We start from the raw sequence: 25,775 nt of genomic DNA, 5'->3' as shown, positions 1-25,775 counted from the left end.
GCAGAATATTATTATTATTATTATTATTGAATTGAAGATCTCCAAATTTTGTTGTTGTCTTATCGAAATATTTGACCTACATGCCCCATATGTTGAATCGAGAGTTTCTAAGCCGTTTGCTCCTTGGATAACCCCAACCGTAAAAAGCATGATGAAGTTGAGGAACAGACCCTATCAAGATATAGGCTTACAAAGAAGCTTATATATAGCTGATTACAGATATTATGGTCGTCTTCGAAATGCTGTGCGAAAGGAAAAATTCAGCTTTATGTCCCAAGCCCGCTCTCAATGTTCAAATATTTTTTGGAAATCTTTTAGATCATAGCACGTTGGTTCAGTGATGTCTCGACCAATGAACAATGTAGAGCTTTGAAGAAGCAACAATAAAGTTGCGAAACGTCGGTTAAAGGAATGACTTATTTTTCATTTAAAACTTATTCCACTCCCAAGTGAATTTATCCATATTATTGAAGATAAGGAATACGACAGTGTTAGATGTAGTGGAAGAGAAATGGGATTTTTAATAAAGATCAAAACCCATTATTACATTAAAAACAAAAAACTTTCGATTTATGAGCACATTACAAGTTTCCTTAGATATTAACTAAAAATAAAAACTTTAACGCTTTTCAGTTCGGTAACTAAGCGTTTGCGGACACATGTTCATGAAAAAAAGTCTTATTTTGACTTGAAAAATACGCCCCTGAAATCTTGATAATGAATTTTGAATCACCCCCACAATAATAATCTCTTGTAAGTACCTAGTGATTCAAAAACAATCTATTTTCATCATGAAATTTTGCTATAGTTTTTGAAAGATCTAGGGTCAATTTGACGCTCTTGAAAAATGCCCCGAGGAAAGCTCAACTTCCCACCCGGTCGCTACGGGCCAGGGACCCTATTCTCGACAAGTGATGTTTCAACACATATACGAACTTTTCGAATTTCACACGTTTTGGTATTCTTGACTCGTGAACTTGAAAACGTACACGTTCTCAGTGCGAATGATTACTGCGAGCGCTTTTTGGCATTCGTTTTGATTCTTTGACAATCTAAATGCCATAGAGATATATTCAAAAGTCATATTTATTGCTCTGAGTGGATGTAAGACGAAAAAGTACTATTGTTATTAATGGTTCGATTGGATTATGTGGAACAAATGGATCAGCGGAGATATACACAGCGCGGAGACCCATTCAATGATTTGGTGAGAAACAATTCGTTTGCATATCTCTGGATATCCTCAAGGAACATGGATTATGATACCTCTGGAAAATGAACCAGTGGAAGGAACTCCAAAATATTTATTCAACAAAAAAAAAGAGAGAAATCAATAGCCTTAAAAATGAAATGGGGTTCTGAAGCTGTCTACTCAAGCATAGGGTTCTTCATTGTACTTCGGAGGCAGCAAGTAACATTGTCAATGCTTGTGTAGTGCTCCATAATATTTGCATTGAAAATACAATGTACCGGAACGATGGTATTTCACAAGTTGATTTGGAAATATATGACTGCCTCATTGATAATAGAGATGATTTTATTAGCAATCATCAAGCCGAGTAATTTGAAAATTTGTTAAACAATTTATCGATATTATTATTCATATAATTTAATGATTTATATGAATCCTTTGATGTAAAATGTAACTTGTAAATTCTTAATAAATTATTACTTTTTCGTTCGTTCCAATTAACATGAACACATTTTCATATTTATGTAAAAAACATTCTAATAAATAAGAAGTGAATCAACCAAATGCACAACATAAACATTTCTGCTGATAATATGAACTTTTGATAAAAGAAAGAAAAATTAAGTCCCTTTATGTCTCTAAATAGATACTTTTTCAAAAATATCTATTATATTCAATTCTATTTTGGATAATGTTTTTCTTCTTCCAATCTCTAGATGTACCCGGCATACAAGTATGTTACCAATTTTTGCCCATTTTTTTTATGCATCTTTGTGAGTGAATTGATTACAGAACTCACTCTTTTGAAGATCCGCGCTATTTTTTTAAAACTCAATCAGACAATATTTTTGACTATCAGTTGTTTGAATTATTCTTTTGATTTGCTGGAATATATATTTAAATATATTAGTGAACAATTTCTCTTCAAAATTTTTTTTCAATTTGAATTGACGGAACATAAATTGATGTCCCTAGATGCACCCGGCATACTATTGTGAATGTTACCAATTTATGCCCATTTTCTTTGTGCATCTTTGTAAGTGAATTGATCAGAAATTTTACCCTTTTGAAGATGCCCGCTATTTTTGCAAAAGTCAATCAGACAACTTTTTTGACTATCAGTTATTTGAATTCTTCTTTGAATTTGCTGGGATATGTGTGAATATATCAGTGAACAATTCCTTTTCAAATTTTTTTTTCAATTTGAATTGACGGAACATAAATTGATAACATTTCATCTCATCTGTAAAATTTTACAATAATGCCGGCGCTTGGCGTTTAATTGAACGAACGGTTACCTTTTGGGAAACCGCTCGCACGTGTACCACTCGTTTTTGAAACGTGTACGTTAAAAAGATCACTTATCAAGCATACGGACCCAGGGTGTGTTCGATTCTAAGGCGGTGTATTCTGGCTAGGTATGCTGTTTTGATACATTCACTTAATTTACTTTCTGTTTAGTTCCATCTACTCTGCCATTGTTCGACACTTTTGTTTTTGAAATTGATTAAGTTGAGATTGATTATGTAATTCTTACCAGATGTTAGTTATATTAGCAATCGGGATAAATATTCTCTCCGAACACTCTATTCCTTAGGGGTTGAGTAGACAATAGCTCATAAAAGTTGGTCGGGATTTGTCAAATATATTCTCGACCTACTGTTCTATTTGGCTTGTTTCTATTTGTTTGAAAACAAATTTTATCTTGAAAATAAGCAGATAAAACAGAGAATTGGTTAATATGCACTGCAAGGCAAAAATATCTCATTTGAGACACAAATAAGGCATATTTATACGCAATAGCATATGTGGTTAAGCAAATGCAGATTGATCCGAAGCATAATTTTATAATACAATGCTCGTCGATGAATTGTGCTACATTTATCCATCTCACTGGAATAATAATAATAATAATAATAATAAACATTTTTATTCTCCAAAAATCATTACATATTCTTCTATACAATAAAATTGGGAAACGTCAGAAGAAAAACCAAAATACAAATTAAATTAATGAATTCAATCCTGAGAGGAACTCTGAAATATTATAAGGTTCTTGATAGAGCAATAACCTGTAGATCTCTTTCCGAAACGATTTGAAATCACTTATTTCTCTTATGTGTACTGGTATTGAATTGAATAGCTTTATACACATATATGTTGGAGATTTCTCAGTAGATGCCAGATAATGCTGAGGATAAAAGAAAAATTATGTCTCGTGTTGTGGCAACCTATCTTTTTGAACTTCTTGAAATATTGCGGTTGCTTGAATATGAACTGTAAACACTTGTAGATGTACAAAGCTGGTAAAGTGAGAATGTTATTTTGTCTGAAAATGCCCCGACAGGTTTCTCGAAACTTCAAGTTAAAAATACACCACATGGCAAGTTTTTGAATTCGGAACACACAATTTGATTCTTGACTACTGCCCCAGATCAATAGTCCATAACTCATGAGAGCAGGAAAGTTTGAATAATAGATCGTTTTCAAGAAATCTACATTAAGTTCAGATTTGAGGACACGCAAGGTATATAAAACTTTGTTAAGCGATTTACCAAGATGTTGAATATGTTCAAACCAATGAAGGTGTTGGTCCACAATAACTCCCAAAAATTTGGTACTATATTTCAGTTGTATCTCTTCGTCCAAAAATTGTAAGCCCTCAGGTACCTCAGTTTTACGCAGCTTGTGTGAGAATAGTATAAATTCGGTTTTCTCAGTATTCAATTTCAAATTGTGTGACTCACACCAAAGGTTCATTGATGTAGCAGCTGTACTAAGAATGTTCTGAATGTTTCTATGATCTTTCGCACGAAGAAGGATGTTAGTATCATCGGCGTAATTCACAAAATTCTCCCTGATCGATGGCATGATGTTTGGCATTTCGTTGGTATAGATCAAAAACAGTATGGGTCCGAGGTGGCTGCCTTGGGGAACACCCTCAATGATCTTGGATATTTCCGATATATATTCTTGACCTTCTACTGTTATTGAAACAAATTGAGTACGCTCTTGTAAGTAGCTTTTGAAAAACTGCAATTGGTTTCCTCTGATGCCATATGCCTCTAGTTTTTCGACCAGAAGAACGTGGTTAACTGAGTCGAATGCTCTGGAAAAGTCCAGGAAGAAACCCAAAAGCATGTCATCAACCTCCAAGCCCTCGTAAATCATCTGCTACAACGTATAGAGAGCCGTTTCCGTACTCTTCCGCTCTGTAAATCCATGCTGTTGTTCACTGAATATTTTGAATTTTTTGAAAAAACTTAGAAGTCGATTACACATAATCTTCTCAAAAATCTTCGCAAAATTGTTCAACAAACTGATTGGTCGATAGTTGCTTATATCAGTTGGGTCATTTTTTTTATGTATTGGTTTTATTACTGCGACCTTTAACATTTTTGGGAAAATTCCATATTTGAAGCTGTTATTAATTATGTGAACTAATGGCTTACTTATGAAATTAATAGTTTGTTTGATCACTTTCATTGGAATCTCGTCTTGGCCACAACATTTTTTATTAGCTAATCTCTTTATCACCTGAAGAACCTCTCCTTCAGTTACATCGAACATATAGAATGAATTCTCGATTCGTACAATTTTATTGGGAGGTGTAGATGAAACAATGAGCTGAGGTCTTTGTGAGCCCGTAAAATGATTATTAAAATCATTTACCACCGCCTGAGGGGAACCAATCACTCCTAATCCCGATTTTTTGGCTTGTTTTCCAGTTCTTTCTCTTATTATATTACAAATCTCCTTAGATTTGTTACCGGAATGAATATAATTACATAATATGAACCCTTACTAAATAAATAGATCCTTTCCTTCAATCCCATAAGAACTACATATTACAATGTATCTAATTGCAGATTCAGCATTTCATCTTTATGAATAGCCCTTTGTTTCACTTGTTATTGAATTGTTATTCACCTAGGAATTTAGATAAGAAAATCTATAAAGGGGACTGAATCTGTGTACTCATTAAGAATTGATTGGTCATTCTTTAAGAATTGATTGTGAACTCACTAAGAACTGTTGTATTCGAAATAAATCGTTTTGTTTTTAAAAACGAGGTTTTCCACCACAAAAACATAATTGGCGACGAGGATGGGATTGTGCCGTTCCTATTAAAGAAGAAAATTTGGTGACATTGATTGTGCAATTCTTTCCTGCCAGAAGAAGAAGTTCCTGCAGTGATCCAAGAATCCAACTCAATCAACATCGATCTTCCCAGGACGTCGGTTTCAACCGTTCAGCACAACCGGACAGAGAGTAGAAAACCACCCAGAAGCCCTGATCACCTGAGTAGCGCCCCGTGACGACTTCACAGAATACAATTTGGTGAGCAAAATCCTTTCCAATCCTTTCTTCCCAGTTTACTTATTCTGGACAAAAAGAGTCATCCTTTTTAATAGTTTTGTGTGTAAAACTGTATTATAGTTTTTCCTAGGTTTCTTTAAAAAACCGACATAAGAGTTTTCCCTAGGTTACTCATTTAAAAAACCGATTACTATATTTTACTTTATTGTATTAATAATTAATCAAGATTACGTCAGTAAAGCATTTTAAAGGTAAAAAAGAGCGTAAAGAAAATAAAAATATGGCTCAAGAAAGAATAGATTTAACATTGCCAGAAAAATTTGGAATGTTATTACCTAGATTTTCAGGAAAAGAAAATGAGTTGCATTCGTTCTTACGTAGCGCAGAACAATTTTTATTCATGTTTGCAAATGAAGCCCAAATAATTAAAGATTATTGTTTCGCAGTTGTAAAATCGAAACTTACTGATCGTGCATTAGCAGAGGTATCTACTTCTGATATACCTAACAATTGGGACGTTCTTAAACGATTCTTAAATACGAAATTCGGAGATCAAATAAATTTAGATGTATTAATTCATCAATTGCAATTTTTAGCAAAGAAGCCACATGAAGACATGTTAAATTTCATTGATAAAATAATATCGTTGAAAATTCGAATTAATTATAGAATAGATTCAGATCCTATGCCTGATCCAGAGAAATTAATTTATAAATCGAATATTTTAAAAATATGTAAAACAGTATTGATATCGAATTCCCCAATGGAATTACGAACTTATTTGATTACTAACAATGCATTTAACTTTGATAATACCGTAAACGCTGTAAAAGATTATTTATGTAATATGGCTCAGTATGAATTATTAGACAGAAGTCGAAATAAAAATCCTATACATAAAAATGTATCGAGAAATAATTATTCCGATCATCGCAATAATACAAACAAATACAATCATTTTTCAAATAATAATTATCGAACGCAGCATTATGAAACGCAGCATAGATTCCCTTCGAGACCGATACAATTTACGCAACGTCAAGTAAATACTCATTATCCTACGCAACGTGAAACGTTTGGTGTTCCAAGTACGTCGAGAAATCAAAACGTTTTTAAACCGAATCCAAATCAAAGAATAACTACCCCACCTGAAAGAATGTCAGTACAGACACGAGTTTATCCACAAAAAAGACCTAATTATTCAACCCAATATCAAAATAATCCCCAGAGAAAATTCTATAATAATAATGATCGAAGCCCTGATTTTCTCGTAGAAGAATTAACTAATATTGATATAAATCCTAATAAGAGAAATTCTTTCTCACAACCTTCTACATCGAAAAGTAATTTCTCAAATGAACGAAATTTTCAAGACCCTACTTTAGAAAACGAACTGACATAAATCATACGTTAGATGATACGAATCAAAATCCTATTGAAGTACCAGTAAACCTTAGTCATTTAGAAACTGAAAAAAGAGATTTATCACAAAAACAGAAACTGCGTATTGCAAGTAATTTTAGAAAATTAAATGAAAAAACTATTGACATTAATCATCCAAAACAGGAAATAAACAGTCAATTGTCGAAACCTATAGAAATAAATAATATTGAAAACGTAACTTTCAAATGCGATATAACTAATGATACGAATAATAATGAAACCAATGAAATTGAAAATAATGAAATAACGGAAGAAAAATCAGATAAACCCTCTGAACTGTTAAATACTATTGAACGAAAAGATGATGATTTTTTGATTCATAAATTGATAAAAGATGTAAATGATCATAATTATACGGATATTTCCAGTGATCCAAAACGAAAATACTTTACAATGAAAATAGATAAAGAATTTTCGAATAATAGAAATTCCCATAAATTTCCCCATGATATTTATCGAAAAAGCAAATTCAAACGTTCTCCCATACAATTTCAATCAAGTTACGTAGGTCACGAACCGTTCAATTACTCCTATTGTAATACAAATCCAACTGTTATCAAAGCACCGATTATTCGCAACCTTGATCCTATATTCAGAAGAAAGCAAGTATGCAATTCACAATTTTTCTCAACTAATAAAGAATGTGCTTACCCATTGAGTAGAATTATTTTAGAATCTGATAATGAAATGAATCATATTGAAACATTGAATTCCCAAATAAATGATTTGAATGAAATTAAAGATTTAAATTGTATTGAAGATTTTAATGGTATTGAAGATTTAAATGGTATTGAAGATGATTTAGTTTCAGTGATTAATCAAGTTACTGACGAAGAACTTGATGAATGCTTAGAATTATTAAATGCGAGTGAATACGAAAATAATGATAATGATGAATTTACTAATGAAATTGAAGATGATATAATTGACTTCGAAACTCAAAATGTTATTATTCATGACGATATAACTATTCATAGCAATATTGAAAATCCAATTTTCGAAATACCTTATACAGAAAGAAGTATTAACTCATCTAATTTACAAATAATATTCAAAACTGCATCTAATTATAATGTTATAAAAATTAAACTATTCGGAGAAAAACTCAGATTTATTGTTTCCATAAATTCAATTGAAAGCGATTTATATAAATTTATTAAAGAATATATTAGACCAAAAAGTTCCTATACATTATTTTTCAAGTCACCAGAATTGGAAAAACCACTTATACGAATTTTGCAAGAGAAATTTGACTATAAGAGTTTTGATTTAAAAATTTCAAGAATCTTGTTAGAAGACGTTGAAGACATAGATGAAAGACAACTTAGAATCACTCAGTATCATGAAACTAAAACGATACATCGAGGATTAAGAGAAAATCTTATTAGTTTGAAACGGAAATTTTATTGGCCGAATATGAATAAAGATGTTCAAAATTATATAAATTCGTGTGAATATTGCCAGAAAAGCAAATATGAAAGAACTCCAATTCAATTACAATATAAACCTAATCCTGTTGGTTCTAAACCCTTTTCTCATCTTTATTGTGATACAATACGATTTGGTCAAACATACTGTTTAAGTATAATAGATTCATTTTCTAGATTTGGACAATGTTATCCATTACTTCAAAAGAACGGATTAGAAATTGTAGACAAATTAATAATTTATTTCAGCCATTATGGTATACCTAATAGAATAACATGTGACAACGGAATTGAATTTAAAAATAATGTTGTACAAGATCTTTGTAAAGTGCATAAAATCGAAATTCATTACATTACAAATTACAACCCAAATTCGAATGCTTTAGTGGAACGATTTCATTCAACACTTATAGAACAATTACGAACTATTGAAGGTAAAAACAGTACTTTTCAAAATAAATTAGCTCAAGCTTTATTAAGCTATAATAATTCAAATCACTCAAGTTTAGAAATGACCCCCATGCAAATTATTAAGGCAGACTTAAATTACTCATTACCTATTGAACGTACGCATAACGAACAAGTTCAAAATTATGTAGAAAATTATATTGAAAATTTGAATGACATCACGAAACAAATAGAAAAACAACGAGATAAACAATTAAATCGATTAGAAAAAACGAATTATAAGAGACGTGCGAAAGAAGATCACCCTCTTAATAAAAACCCGACCTATATCAAAGCCCCAATCACACGAAAACTTGATCCTGCATTCAAAAAGATAGATGCGAAAGAAATTGATTCTCATCGTATTCAAGACGATAAAAATAAACATATTTATCATAAAAAAATATTGAAACAACGAAAAAAATAAGTTTTAAATTTTATTTGCAGATTCAAAAATGGACCAAACAAATGGTATACTACTTACTCTAATAATGATAATCCTATGGACAAAAATAAGTATCATAATAAACGCACTCGAAATCATTCCCTTAGAAAATAATATATTACCCGTTTTATTAGGAAAAGCCTATGTTACGAATAAGAATCTACAATTGATTTATCACATTGATTTAAATAGGATAGAGGAAATAATTTTCAAATATCAAAAGGAAATTGAAAATCTGAAAGACCAAAAATTAGGTTTTGCTCAGACAGCAAATTATAAATATTTACAACATTCAAATGATATAAACTTTAAAGCCCTTGAAGAGATTCTTAATAAGAGTATTAAAACTAAAAGAGGATTAGTTAATCTTGGTGGTAAAATTTCAAAAATATTATTCGGAACGTTAGATTCAGACGATGAAGAATTATATCGAAACTATTTTAATAGCATACAGAAAAATGAGAAAACGCTCATGAAAAATCAGAAGCAAATAGCTACTGTTGTGAACGATCTGAAAAATAAGTATATCACTAAATTCAAAAATATGAATGAAAATCTGAAACTATTACAAATTGTTCCAGAGTTACGTGAGGTAGAGCAAATGCATCTCATGACATTTGAAATTAAAGATATTAAAAATACCCTTGATGAAATTCAAACAGCAATAAGTTTTGCAAGATTACACCTTTTACACGAATCTATTTTACCTTATGCTAAATTTGTCGAATTAATCAAGAATGTCACAATAATACCTGTTCATCACCTTAAAGATTATTATCAATTATGTCATACTAAGATTATTTTTCAAAACAAAATATTACTCTTTTTGATTTCAATTCCCACTGTTTATCAGAAAGGCTATGATCTATACAAGTTTTACTTCCTACCTCAGAATAATTTAACCATTTCCCATACCAATCCCTATATGCTCTCTCAAGAAGAATTATTGGAATGGTCAACTTCAACAAATAATTGTCATCCCGTGGAAGAAGATTTCTTATGTGATCAAGAATCATTAAATAAACCCCCAGAATGTCTCAGGAACATATTGAAAAATCATACAGAAAATTGTCCTAGAATTAAAACTACTTCACATTCAGACATCAGATTGTTAGAAGATGGAAGTATTCTATCGATAGACAACGTGAAAGTTCAAGAGAAATGCCCTCAACAAATTAAATATTATTTTACTCCTTCGATGGCACTCCTCCATTCAAAATGTGAAATAAGCAACCTACAGAAAGAGATTTTCCCTCTAACCACCATAAATGAAGAAAAATACATTATTCTACCCAAGCAGACCCATTTTATGAAGAATAATTCCAAAGAAGAAAATATCGAGAATGAAGATATTCCAGACATCGTCTTAGAAGACTTAGACCAGTGGAATCTTCAACCCATAGGAATAACTTTTACATTTATTTTAATAATATTTATAATAATAATTATTATTGCTTTTGCTTTTAGATATTTCAAAAGAAATGTATTTTTAAAAGCTACACCTCAGCCAGGTGATACCTTTTTCCAAGAAGGGGAGGAATTACATAATATGAACCCTTACTAAATAAATAGATCCTTTCCTTCAATCCCATAAGAACTACATATTACAATGTATCTAATTGCAGATTCAGCATTTCATCTTTATGAATAGCCCTTTGTTTCACTTGTTATTGAATTGTTATTCACCTAGGAATTTAGATAAGAAAATCTATAAAGGGGACTGAATCTGTGTACTCATTAAGAATTGATTGGTCATTCTTTAAGAATTGATTGTGAACTCACTAAGAACTGTTGTATTCGAAATAAATCGTTTTGTTTTTAAAAACGAGGTTTTCCACCACAAAAACATAATTATATATCTGTTATAGTAATAGTCTTGTCTGGACTTCTTTAGTATGAGATCATATTTCAACTTCAGTTTTCTATACGTTTCCTTGAAAGAGTGATCACTACCAGAAACAATATAAGTGACGTCAAGCAGTTCCTTCAGTTTACTTAATTTTGGATCTCTGCAAGGTGTGTATTTACTTTTGTTAGAAGTAGTAATTTGTTCTGTAGGAAAAAACTGATCGAATTCCCCTTTATATAATTGCATGAATTTTTCCCACGGTAAATCCACATTTTCCGGTGAAATGGTGTACAATTCTTCCCATGTATACTGTGATAGTTGGATGCCAAATTGAGATAAATTACTTTCGTTTATAGGACGAATATAAAATGACTCATAACGAAGAGTCGACTTATGTTGAAAAGTAACAATCTGTGCAAGATGATCTGAAACATGGGCTTGTTCGGTATATCCGGATACATTTTCAATATTTGTAATTATATTGTCAATACAAGCTCTGTTACGAGTTGGGCTTTTTATAACTAAGGTTGCATCGAACGACTCAACGATTGATAGAAATGTGGATTTATTAGAATCGTTTGAAGTAGGCTCAGTATGAATATTAAAATCTCCCGCTACCAGAATTATAAGTTTTTCGAAGAATATGTCCACACTGGTATTTCCTGAGGGCGACCTGTATATGGATACTATAATAATATTATTACCAGTTTTTACGCTCACAGCCGAGCATTCGAATGAATACGGACAACCCATGTGTACAAATTCCTTTATCTCAGTGGTAACATCCGAGAAGCAATTTCTGACATATATCGCGCTTCCACCGTGCTCGCCAGTATTTCGACAAAACGACGATACTAGTTTGAAATTTGTTATACTGTGAACGATTATCTCTTCCGCTGATCTCCAATGCTCAGTGACAGCAAGGAATTGACAGTTATGTTTAGTTACAAATTCATTCAATTTTAAATGGCTAGTGGTGATTGACTGGACATTTATATGAATCAACTTACTGTTTGAACTAGGTTTTGTGCTTTTTCTTTTATTGAAGGTGGGTGGTTTTTCATTAGATGAAATAAAAAATTATTTATTCTTGTTCCTTCTGGCCATAAATTGGGATCCTTTACCTTGTCAAATAGAGATTTTGGAACTGAGATTTTGAAAGAGGAATACTCTTCAGGCGATTCGATTTTAGTTTTTCACACACTGCTTCTTTCAAATTATTTTTCTTCAAATAACTGATGATTTTCTCCTCAGTTACGCCAGGATCGAGAGAGGGAGAGAGGGGGTTGAGTTGAATAGCTTGCTAGACTTGCCAGGCATATTATAATCCTGCTTAGAGAAGCAGGATTATAATATGCCTGGCAAGTCTAGCAAGCTTTATTCAGAGGAATAAAGACGTTATTTATTTATTTATTTATTTATATTACTAATATGTGCATGTGAAAACAATATATTTGCTTTGATTTCATCCACTTTTCCAGTACCTATTATACTTTTTCTATTTTTCTGCATACGGTTTCTCTTCACAACAGTTTGAAATTCATCATTTTCTTCACGTCCTTTAACTTTCTGCTCTACAATTTTATTGACAGTTCTTTCAGACACATTGGAAACTATGTCTGAATACTTCTTTTCGGCATTACTTTCTTTTGTGATTTCATTAACCTTAGCATTACGTAACTTTTGAGTACCACTACCACTGGGTTTATCCATTGATATTTCCGCTGGAGAAGAAGTTGATGGTATATTGCGTGTTATAAGACCCTGTACTATAGTTTTCAGTTGTAGGTTCTCTTGCTTCAGTTAACTGACTTCCGCACGTAATTCGTCAATCACCCCATGAAATTGTATTCTCATATTTTCTTCAATGGTTGTTTTGATCATTTTAGAAACGAGATCCATACAATCATTAGCCAAAGATGTTGCAAGTTTTTCATTATTCATTGAGGTTATGTGGTACGATGTACATAAAATACATTTCCACAACTTTATTTCTCCCGATTTATTCAATTGTATTCAATTGTACACAGTTTAAGTGAAACAAATGTGAACTGTTTTTAGAACACGTTAAATATTCAATATTTCGGCTAATCGAATTACTACATATTAAGCAGGACGGCATCATCTTAATCTTAATAACTACAAATATTTCGAAAACTGTAGGGGCACAAAATCCATAGGTACCATTCGCCACAAAATGAGCACAAAACTTTTTTTATACGGCAAAAATTGGCACAAAATGGGAACAAAATACCCAAAACAATTTGATACCACTCCTAGAATTTTCTAGGAGTGGATCACCAACTTGACGAACCTATAAACGGAGACAATAAGCGCTACAGCTGACAAATCACACACATTAAAGTGAAATGAAGAATTGTTGTAATTCCACAGTACAATCTCACATTCCACCAAAAATAAAAGAAAATGAAAAACGTTGAATCTTAACAAACGTTATTTGGCATGAACAAAGATAATTTTCGATTGCCTTTTCAAAAATGCCATACACTTGATCTTTTTTGTTAGTACTTACGAAAAATCAAATAAGAAAAAGTAGAATAGTAACATTCCAGTATAAAAGATTTTCAAAATTCGGTTCATTTTCATTTGTAGACAAAAATATAACCTTCTTTCTTTTTGTTCTGGAAAACTTCAACTCGTAATTTTTGAAAAGGCCAATTACCTTCAGAATTAGATGTTGCTCAATTCTCCTTCACATTTGAGATTTACGGGATTGCTGTCACACGCTCATTGAATTGATAGAAATTGATTGGATCCATCCGTATGAAATGTCTCCCCACGAACCAAAGTTTATTTCATTTTATATATTTTTTTTGATTTTGCATGAATGCCGAGATATTAAAAGTGGTACCCTTTTCAAGTTTGTTCAAAATTCGAATTTCACAGACATTTTGGTTATGATTATAGTGCTTTGTTCCCTAGGACAATAATCACGATAAGTTCTAGGAACTATTGTCAAAATACAAGTTATGAGTTAACTACTATTATACCCCTACCCTTCACTACTTAGCACTGAAATTGCATTGCTAAAAATAAGGTACGTAACATCCTAAGATTAAATCATTTTATAATGACCTTGTCTGAATAAAATAACCCATACCTTTTCCATCAATTGTTTTACGATTCCATTCCATTCTCCTGTCTCTAAATCTATGACACCATATTTACCGTCTGGCACTAATTCTATTCTATATTCGAAGCCCACCACAGATGATATTTCCTTTAGTAAATCGATGCAGAAGCCTTCGAACTGGTCATTGCCTACTAGGGAAGGGTCCGATCTCATCATTACGTAGGGTTGTTCCTAGCCATAAAATGATTTTAAAAATTTTAAAACAACAGAACACAAAAACAACTAGGTGTATATACATCATGTTTCAACTACAATTCTCAAAAAGCATAAACACATTCTCATGCAAATATTCTACTATACAAGGTGTATATGAATAGTTGCGAAAAAATGTAGGTGGTGATTTCTTGTCGAAAAATAGGGTAGGTCATTCATAAAAACATTTTTGTTGAACCCCTTCCTGCTTAGTTACAGCCCCCTAAAGATGGCGCCCGAAAAGTGGTTTTCAATTTTTTTAGAAAAACCAAGATATTCACAGAAATGAAATTAAGCTGACATTTTGTGCGGGCAAGAAGGCATTCAAAAATTTTTTTGATGCTGTTCGTCTATGATTCCAAGGGGTAGAAAAAGTCACCCCTCAATTTTGTTTCGCACAATAACTTCTTATCTATTCATATTCTATAAGAAAATTAATTTTGGATAGACTTATCAACAAATTAGGTCTCTTGTGATTTTTTGGCCGAAATTCACGCTTTTTGAGAAAAAAAAATGATCATCAGTTAATACGCCCAGTTGTGGAGGCTTGGATTATTTTCCACCTTGAAGTTATCCAATAAACGGACGTCACAACGATATTCTTATTGAGAACTGATACAAATATAAGATAAATGTAACAAAAAAAATTAATTAAGGATTTTCCACAAATTTGAATTTACTTTTCGGGCGCCATCTTTAGGACGCTGTAACTAAGCAGAAGGGGCTCAAAAAAAAGTTTATATGAAATATCCAATAGGGATTGGATATTCGAAATAAAATTCGACAATAAAGGCGAGTTCAAGGGGAAGATCGAAAAAATATTATAGATATTATTTCAGTGATTGAACATTCCAATAGTTATCAATAAAAGCAAATGGACTAATCACAGTTTTGTGCTGACAATTTGCATATTGGGGTTTTAGACAATGATCATTCTCACTAAAATATTTTGAGACCTCTACAACTTTCAGTTATAACGAAAACATACTACTACTTTCTCTTTCCAAATTGCACATCCAGTATATTTTAGCATTATAAGATAGCTCATTCGATGAAAATTTCAATGAAATGCCATAACTTGGGTATAAACTCAACAGTTCCTATGAAAAAAATTGTTTCGACGAGGACACACATTTTTTTGAATATTTCTGCAGAAATAGTTACTCTTTCTAGGTACTAGGCATCAAAGTAGGTAGTAGATTGACTGCCGCAGCTGATAGTTCATACCCGAGCGTAGCGAGTCTACGAATTCATCTCAGGCAATCAATCCACTTTGCAGCTGAGTTAAACAAATTATTTTTTCTCCAATTGTTTATAATGATATATGTAGGATAATGTATTTGCAAATTATTACAATCTTTTATTCTTCCAGTAGTGAAATAATTGGTTGCTATGGAAATGTAATGTAATTCATAATAATTATAGTTTGACAACTTAATCTTCCATTTTGCTGCCTGGGCGATAATGAACTCACTTCTCTGCCTAAGCAGGAAATACCTTCTTTGCTGATTGATATGTGTCTGCAAAATTATTATATGCTGTCAATCGGAGAAAAAGATTCGTTCGGAAAAGCTTCTATTAGTTTCGATTTTGCTAATAATATATTAAGTATTTGAAAACTGTTTGCGGTTTGGACCAAAAATGTACAGGTTCAAGTTTTCATTTCAGGTATAAGGTTTGCTTAGGTAACCTCCCTCTTTCGATACGTAGAATTGACTGAAGTAGTAAATATAGATTGCAATTTGTAAATCTTGAGTTATGAGGAATTTGAGTTTTTCATGTTCATGATCTTCTCATGAACACATTTTTGGTCCAACTGCAAACAGTTTTATACTACTACATATTGACAGAATCGAAAATGAAAAAGTTTTTTTGAAGAAATTCTTCTTCTGCAGAAATAATGTGAGTCCTTGTCACAAAATTTTTTTTCATAAGAATCTCATTAACTCATGAAGAATTAAGTTTGTACTCAAGTTATGGTAAGGTCACTGAATTTGTCATCAAATGAGTTATCTAAAGATGCAATAATATACTGATTGTGCCCTTTGAAATAGGTAAGTACAAGTTTTTTTCCGCTAGAATTGCGCTCTTCTCAGAACAAATTTAATTCTGTAGTTCAACACGTCCGGATGTTCTTTTCGGAACAATTTAAACGTAGTATCTTACCACGAAAAGTAAATAGATAAATACTATCTTACGCAAACAACGCCAAAAGACGTCTAACCGAAAAAGCGGCTGTGGAGATTCCTCGCCGGAAGAAGAAATTTAGACATGGAAATTGAAGTAGACTGCGACATCAATAGGAGACTCCAAGAAGAGAACCGTCAGCTCAAGGAGCAGATCAAATAGCTCACAGCAAGCATCAACCACATTTCAAGAGAGCTGCAAAGCTTGAAGAGGGAGATGGCCAGACCGGAGAAAGCCCGTAAACGCCTCCGAATGAAAGAGAGCGATTCCAACTCCTATGTTGAAGAGATGACCCCACTAAAAGAAGCCCCGCAACAAAGATAATCCGCCACAGCAGAAGTTACCACCAAAATCCCCCCAAAGATGGATTACGTGAAAGCCCTCAAAAGGACGAAAGTCACCACTAAAGAAGTGGAGACAACCCCAGCGAAGGCAAATGAGCAAATGGTCCCTGTGAACATTGTCCAAACTCTACTGCAGCCAAAGAACAAAGGATTCCTCCAGTTGTCCTAGAGGAACCAAAATCATGGACGAAGATCTCGGCCTTCCTACGTAAGGAGAACATGGACGCCACGTCCAAAGCGATGGCGAACTTGAGGATCCGTGTCCAAGTCAAGTCCGTCGATCAGTTAAGAAAGTTGACTCGACACTCCGATGCCACCGACGATGGGTACTATACGTACCAATTGAACGAAGACAGACCAATAAAGGTAGTCAACAGAGACTACCGACAATCCTCAACGAAGATGAAATCCTCGAGGAACTACAAACAGCGGGATTCGAGGTCACCCAAGTATCCCGGATGCACAAAAGGAAGAGAAAGATGCCTCTCCTGTTGGTCGTCCTACCAACCAAAATGGAAGAGAAGATCTACAAACTGACGCGTTTGTGTGGATTAGTTGTGTCGGTTGAAAAACCACACAAACCCACCAAAACGCAGAAGTGCCATAGATGCCAGGGTTTCCACCACGCACAGGGGAACTGCAGGGTTCAACCGAGATGCGTCGAATGTGGAAAGAAACATTCGACAAGCGAATGCTAGAAAACGGCAACTTCACCGGCGAAGTGCGCCAACTGCAGTGTGCCACATCCAGCCAGCTACACGGGATGTCCCAAGTTCCCGAAAGCGGGAAAAAGGAGCACCCCTAGAAGCCACGCTCAAAGAAGAGCAACCACAGATTCACGGAAATCCCATCTGAGAACCACTCCCCAAGAAGAGCAACGACGAACAGCAAGAAGAAACCAAGCTCCACCAAAACAAAAAAGCCAAACCAGCCAACACTAGCTAACGGACCTAATCGGGCAATGCCTGTTGAATGTCCTAAGTGAGAAAGAAGCCATCAACATCGGTAAGAAATGATAAAATAATGAAATAATCAAAATTCTTTACAGATCGCATTCTGGAATGCAAAAGACTACAAGCAGCGAGAGACTTGAAGAATTCGTAAAGTGGAAAATCTCGATATCATCATGATTAATGAGACAAAACTGAGGCCATCCAACAGGGACCCCAGGATTCAAGGATACAATTTGTATTATGCAGACCGCCGAACTGGAAACGGAGTAGGAACAGCGATAAACCAGAAGCTGTCACGTCCTACACACCAGCAGTGCCGACTTTTCAACAACTGAAAGTTACAGGTTTCATAGTAACAACTTCAAACGGTCCACTTCGCCTTTTTCTTGTTACAGCAAACCCAGCAGCACCCTGTTTGAAACAAAACTTTAAGCGGTTTTCTCGGACAAAACCCATATGATTGCAGCAGGAGATTTCAACTCGAAGCATCCCGAATGGAATAGACGAACCAGAACTCCCAATGGCACCACTCTTCATGCATTCACAATGCAAAATCTACTCAACTACTCAAAAGGGATCCCAGACATCCTTTACATTACCATTGTGAAAAACAGGGAAATCTACCTCACATCCAAGAACGCACTAAGCTCGGATCATAATCCCGTGCTTATGCTCATTGGAAACTGCCTGAACCCAGTGCAAAAGAGGAAAGAGACAATAGATCGGAAAAAGTTCACAGAAGACATAGATACCAAGTTCCAACAGCCTGCAAGAATAGACTGCACGAAAGAAAGCAGTAAAACATTTCGAAGAAACCATACGCACCGCCGTAACAGAAGGGACCAGAACCAGCGAAGCCCAACAAGACAGAAGGGCGATACCCTTCCATATCGTCATGCTGATCAAAGAGAAAAATCTTGCAAGAAGAATAGCACGCAGATTAGGAGACCAGGCCGATAAAAGAACGGCCAACGAATTCCAATGGGAAGTGAGAAAGGCGCTGAGTGAGTTCAGAAATGAACAATGGCATCAAAAGCTACAATCTCTGTCAATCGAAGAAAACTCGATTTGGAACACGCCAAAAATTCTGAAATCAGAATACAAGCCACTACCACCAATCCACGGATCAACCGGCAGAATGGTCTACACAGATGAAGAAAAAGCAGAAGCATTCGCTGAAGGTTTTTAATTTCGTCAATTGGGAATACTAACGTCTTCAGCAATTCACATTCAGGATTGTCTTCTCTTCGTTTTCAAACACAGAGAGCATTTTGAATAAAAAAAGTCAAAACATATAACACCAGGACAACACAATTGATGTTTCCTAAGCACAGATTGACTCAACTGAGCAAGGACCAAAATATTGCTGTGTGAGATACTTCAACAAGTTCTCACCAGAATTAAGACCTGATAATAGCCAAACAGTATTCAAGAAGAAAGTTTTCGAGCTACTGTTGGAGATGGAACCGTATACAATTGAAGAATTCGTCATTTGAGATAATTAAGATGTTTAATTTGACACTTTTTCCACTTTATACTGCGGTTTAATTTGAAAATAAAGTTTATTATTATTATTATATTATTATTATCACTCGTGGACGTAAGAATTGAAAGAAATTTGGACGGAACCACCCAACCCACTACTCGAAGAGAAGTGACAGACTGCAACATCCCAGAAGTTAAGACAGTCAACGGATCCTCCAGGTATAATGAGTTAATCAAATCTTTCCCGGAAATTACCCGACTAGAACGAGCACCCAGACGAATCACTTCACAAAACAAGCAATGGACCACCAGTTGCATCGAGACCACGCACTTGACAACAGAGAAATTCAAGGCAGCCAAGAAGGAGTTCGAAGTCATGCTTCGGCTAGGAATCGCCCGTCCATCTAACAGTCCATGGTCATCCCCGCTACACCTCGCACAGAAGAAAGCTTCAGATGAATGGGGATCGTGTAGAGATTACCGAGCCTTGAACGTCCGGACTATCCCCGACCAATATCCTATGAGGCACATACAGGACTACGCTCACATCCTCCAAGGAAAGAAAATCTTCTCTACCCTGGATCTAGTGCGAGCGTACAGTCTGATTCCCCTAGCCGAAGAAGACATACTTAAGACCGCATCACGACTACTTTTGGACTCAGGAACGCTGCTCAGACCTTCCAGAGATTCATCGATGAAGTTCTACGAGGACTGGACTTCTGCTTCAGCTACATCGATGACGCTGATCGCCTCTTCGTCCGAAGAAGAAGATCTCCGCACCATATTCGAGAAATTCCAAGAATACTCCATCGTTCTCAATCCAGCAAAGTGAATTTTCGGACAATCAGAGGTGGAGTTCCTAGACTACCTCGTATTTGCTGGAGATACGGAACCACTTCCGGATATAGTCCAAGACATCTTGGACTACAGCCGTTGTTTCATACCCATAGCATCACAGACATTGGCGCCGCTCAACGACCTACTAGTATCAACGTTAAAAGGGAAGGCGAAAATCCAGTAGACCCCAAAAGTGACTACAGCCTTTGCTCCCCCCAAGGATGGTGCACCTTCAGCCCTGGTGACCGACACATCAGACATAGCAGTCGGAGCGACACTTCAGCGAATGGCAACCACTGGCGTTCTTTTCGAAGAAGCTGTCACCACCAGACACCCGAGATGGAGCCTACGACCGAGAACTGCTAGACATCTACTTAGTCATCAAACATTTCAGACACATGGTAGAAGCCCGAAACTTCACGGTCTTCACGGAGCAGAAGACCCTGATATTCGCCTTCAAGCAGAAGTCAGAGAAGTGCTCGCCCAGACAGTTCTGACATCTGGACTACATCTCCCAGTTATCCACCGTCATACGCTACGTCCGAGTAGATCAGAACGTTGCCGATGCCCTTTCAAGAGTGGACGAAATTACTCCCACCTTGGACTATGCAGCATTGGCCAGATCACAAGAGGACGACAACGAGCTACGGAGATATTTCAAGGCGATACAGGTTTGATGATCCGGAAGCCGCATGGATCAACCACCTTGGTATACTGCGATACGTCGACCCCCCAAGCACGTCCATTCCCGACGAAGCCATTCGACGCAATCCACAGATTAGCACAACCTGGTATCAGTGCTACTACTAAGATGGTGAAGCAACGATTCGTTTGGCCTTCAGTTGACGTAGATTGCAGGAAATGGTCCCGCACCTGCTAAGAATGTCAGCGATGCAAAGTTACTCGTCACGGCATCACTCCATCAGCGACATTCACGTCACCAGTACGCCGATTCGATCTTCTACACATGGACATTGTCACCATGTCGTACGCCGAGGGCTGCTCATATTGGCCCACCTGTGTCGACCGATTAACCAGTTGGCCAGTAACAATTCCCATGCAGAACCAGGAAGCATACACTATCGCTAAGGAATTTTACTCGAATTGGATAGCGAGGTTCGGCACTCCACTCCCAATCTCCACAGATCAAGGGAGACAGTTCGAGTCAAGCCTGTTCAACGAGCTTTGTAAGATGACTGGCCCGAAACACATTCGAACCACAGCTTACCATCCACCAGCCAACGGTATGGTGAAAAGAATCCATCGAAGTTCGAAGATTGAATTTCGAACAAAATTCCTATAAATGGAAGAATTCGGTGTTGAAACTTGGAATTATCATAACCACACCCCTAAGGGATCTGTAGTAAGGCCTTGCTAACGGTCTAATGGAAAACGGTCTGAATGCTCATAAGAATCGGCATTACAGGGCGAATAATTTAGGTAATTGAGTGGTGAACGTTGTGAAGTGAAGGTTGCGCAGCGAGGTGCGCAAAGTGTGAGAGGGAGAACACGTGGTGAAACACGTGGTTAATACTTGGTAAGTGAGTATTTTGAATGTAAATTTCCGTTACGGCTTTTCTCTACTCTAGTTTCTGAGTACTTTTTAGTACTGTATCCGTTGCGGCTTTTTTAGTAGCTGTTTCTTAGTAATTTTTAGTACTGTAGTGTATTGTTGAAAATAAGTTCTTGAGTGTAGCGGTTTCCAATGTTCCATTGCAGCTCGAAATAGTAAATAGATTGTATTTAGTGTCCGAATATAATTTTGAAGATTTTCAAGATGGAGAGGAAACCTACCAGACCTATAACCAATGAAGACATCTTGGGCTTCGTGGGTGAAATCAGAGAATTGAGTGCGACTGTGGCTGTACTCAAATAGAGAAATGCTGAGCTCGAAGCGAGGCTTATGCATTACTAAAAATTAGGCCACGCTCCCTCTGGAGCAAGCTCGGCCAATGAGGAGGCCGCTTTCGACATGGAAGTCGATCAGCCAAGTCTGCCGAACAATAAAGACAAGACAATGAAGACTACCGTTGGATTAGTCTCCGACGAAGACGAGGAATTCCAACTCGTCTCAAGGAAAAGAGGATGAAGACCGAATCCCCGGAAGATCCCAAACCGGTAGATTCAGTACCAAGAAAATGTAGAGTGCCACCAATTATCCTGAGGACAAAGGAAAATTGGTCACAACTCATTAGATTTATAAAGGAGTGTCAAATTAATGTTCTGAAGAGTCAGAACATTAAATATGGTATCAGGATCCAACCTACTGAGCCAGACGATTACGGAAGGATTATTAAAATCCTCGATCAAAAATATCTGCCTTACCACTCATACCAACTCCCGGAGGAGAAGGTACTGAGAGTGGTACTAGAGGCATCCTCGAAACGGTTGAAATGTCAACCGTACTAGAGGATCTGAAAGAACAAGGTTTCCATCCAACGGGAGTTTGCAGAATGAAGAGTGGAAAAGACAGGAAACCAACTCCTCTGGTCCTCGTCCACTTATCCAGAGACGAGAGGCGTATTTACGACGTCAAGTTCACCGCAGATGTCTGCGTAAAAGTAGAACCTCTGCGAAGAAGCCCTGGCCTGGGACAATGTTAGAGATGCCAAAAATTCGGGCACGCCGCCAACAGGTGCACTGCACCTAGAAAATGCATTGCTTGTGCCGAGGATCATAAAGGCGTTACCAAATGCCCCATGGATAAAAAGAGCCCGCCGAAGTGCGCGCTTTGTAATGACCCTCATCCGGCCAATTACAAGGAATGCCCCAGTCCTCCTTCAAAGGGAAATCCGACGGTTGCGGAAGGGAAACCTTCTTCCGAAAGGAACAGGCCAAAGCCGCTTCGGTCTCAAAGAAGACACCTCCACAAAAAGGACAGAAAAACTAAAACAAGGACCCCGAAGAAACCAGAAGCGGTTAAATGTAAGAAGGCAGCGAAAAAATCCCCTGAGAAAAATTCTCCTAAAAAGGCGGAAACTGGAAAACTCACATTCCAGGTCATGATGAACCAGATGATTAAACTTCTGGCATTATTATTATTATTATTTGAACTGGGGTCGTTTTGCTTCGGTGAGCCTTCCGGGAACTGCGACCATGCAGATCTTTTGTTCACTACCCTACTCATTCATGGAAACCCAGGGAGGTCGTCAGAAACCCAGGGAGGTCGTCAAACTTCTGGCATAATACTGGGTGACAAAAGAAAGCCTTAATCCCTGGAGATAGCTGTTTGGAATATAGACAGCATCACCAACAAAAAAGAAGAGTTCGAGGAGCCATGAGGTGAACGTAGCACTGGTGTGTGAAACCCACCTCAAACCATGCCTCTTTCTTAAAATCCGCAACTACCAGACCTATCGTAGGGACATGAATGACGAGAGAAAAGGTGGAACAGCCATCAAAAAGTCCATTGCTCATGCGGAAATAGGTCTACTCGATCTTGAGCATTTGGAAGCCAACGCAATTACTGTCTACACCAACTTCGGTGACATAAGACTGATTACCGCTTATAATAGACCAGGTCGAAAACTACTCAAAGAGGACTTGAGGCGTGTTTTCGATACCAGAACTCCGACCTTGAATTGATACACATTTTGATTATGCAGAAATTCCATTTATTTTGCGGAAGATCCATATCCTGAAATATAAAATATATATCACCAATACTAGTGGAAGAACTCTGATCGATTTTGGGGACAAGCTAGAAATCGTTATAGACACACCGAATGAGCCAACATAATACTAGGTCGCCCGGATGTATTGGACATCGCGATGTTTAAGAACATCCCATTAGTTCATCAGATCACAGCCATACCTGAGCTGAGTTCTGACCATAATCCATAATGACGACAAATATGGGCCCGGTCATACTCATATATTACTCCAAGGAACTGGACTCAGCCGTCGAGTCTTTTACGAAGAATATCAAAACGTGATTAGACGCTTCAACACGAATTTCCTTTTGTCTAGTCAAAGGAACTCGATTCCGGAAAATATCAAGGAGCTTATCAGGGAGAAGCACAGAGCGAGGCGTAGAGCTCAGAACACACTCAGCCCTGAGTACCGTCGAGTGTTCAATCAGCTCAACGCTAGAGTCAAGGAGGCTCAGAAAGGTCCGGAATGATCGTTGGGAAGAGAAACTAATTTCTCGTTCCACAGAAGACAACAGAGTTTGGCGGATGGCCAAAGCACTGCGCTCAGATAGAAAACCAACCCCACCGATTCAGGGTCTACAAGGAATGGTATACAGTCCAGAAGAAAAGGGTGAAGCTTTCACAGATAACCTCGAAAGCCAATGCAGCTGTACTTACAGCTATGCGGATTTGGATCACATTGAGGACGTCAACCGCAAAGTGAGAATAGACTTGAAAAATGAATCAACGGAAGCTATTGGTTTCGCAACCATTCAGGAAATCCAGAACACTATTATGTCGAGTAAAGTGAAAACGGCACCAGGACCGGACGGCATCACTAACATCCTTAGTAGCGCTGACGAATAAAGTCAATGCTACGCTATGACTAAGGTACTTTCCGAAGGAATGGGAGAAAGTCAACGTGGTTTCAATCCACAAGGCCGGCAAAGATGCTGAATTTCCGCAGAACTACCGTCCGATCAGTCTTCTCTCGTGCTTAGGGAAGATTACGGAAGGAGTCATTCTGTAAAGATTCAAGACAATAACGGAAGAAAAGAAGATCATACAGTTGGAAAAGTTCGGTTTCCAAATCCAACATTCCACTGTGCAACAAGTACTCCGAGAATGTGGAACAAATCACGGATTTTTATAAGTTCACCATTCGGCCGGTCATGTCCTACGTATGTTCAGCTTGGGGATACGCCGCAAGGACGCATCTGCAGAGACTTCAAGTCGTGCAGAATACGATCCCTAGACGAGCCGTAAACGCATAATGATTTGTCAGCAACGTACGGATACATTAAGACCTGCAAATACCATTCCTAGACGATCATCTAAAAGATCTGAGTGTGAAGACCTTCATTGAAATGAAAAATCACGCAAACCCTTTTATAAGGAAGGCTTGCAACTACGATGAAAAAACTCCTAGAAAACACAAACGACCGAAGATGGCACCTTCCTTGGAAGTGTGTGTTAAAGCCAAACCTTTACTGCCACAGAGATTGTGTAATGATTACACAAACTTTCTGAGTGGCATATTGCCACCTGCTAGAGCAGAATCGAAATAGCTCACCAGAGGTGAACTGCAAAAGAGAAAGAAGTTCCAGGTTCCAATAATTCATTTGAGTTCAGCCCAGTCTCCGGGAAGCTAAACATATGTGCAACACTTGCACCGAAATACCTCCAACAACGAAGAGAGCAAATATGCCAACATATGTTCCTGAGACCGACGAAAAAGTACCTGCAACCGAGCCGCAACGACCCAAGTGACCAGCTGCCTTTAAAAATGATAAGACAAATATATCAACTTCTTCATACATTCTTAGAGGGTTGAAATGAATTGAATGAGTGTTATCCCTTTCCTTTAT

General features: G+C 36.5%; 1 protein-coding gene across 11 annotated transcripts in view; it reads right to left on the bottom strand.

The window, feature by feature from the left end:
* LOC123672359 (glutamate receptor ionotropic, kainate 2-like) overlaps window positions 1-25,775 on the bottom strand; it is a 528,220-nt gene that overhangs the window by 206,359 nt on the left and 296,086 nt on the right. For 9 of the 11 annotated variants that reach the window (XM_045606439.1, XM_045606445.1, XM_045606449.1 and 6 more), the window contains one exon: window positions 14,245-14,448. The exons of the other annotated variants lie outside the window; for them this stretch is intronic. In XM_045606439.1, the coding sequence (XP_045462395.1) occupies window positions 14,245-14,448 (204 nt within the window). The remainder of the gene's footprint in view (window positions 1-14,244; window positions 14,449-25,775) is intronic. 11 annotated transcript variants of the gene reach the window in all.

This window comes from Harmonia axyridis, chromosome 2, assembly GCF_914767665.1.
Source record: "Harmonia axyridis chromosome 2, icHarAxyr1.1, whole genome shotgun sequence".
Lineage (NCBI taxonomy): Eukaryota > Metazoa > Arthropoda > Insecta > Coleoptera > Coccinellidae > Harmonia > Harmonia axyridis.
Note: the sequence above shows the minus strand (reverse complement) of the source record. Positions and strands in the feature narration are given on the sequence as shown.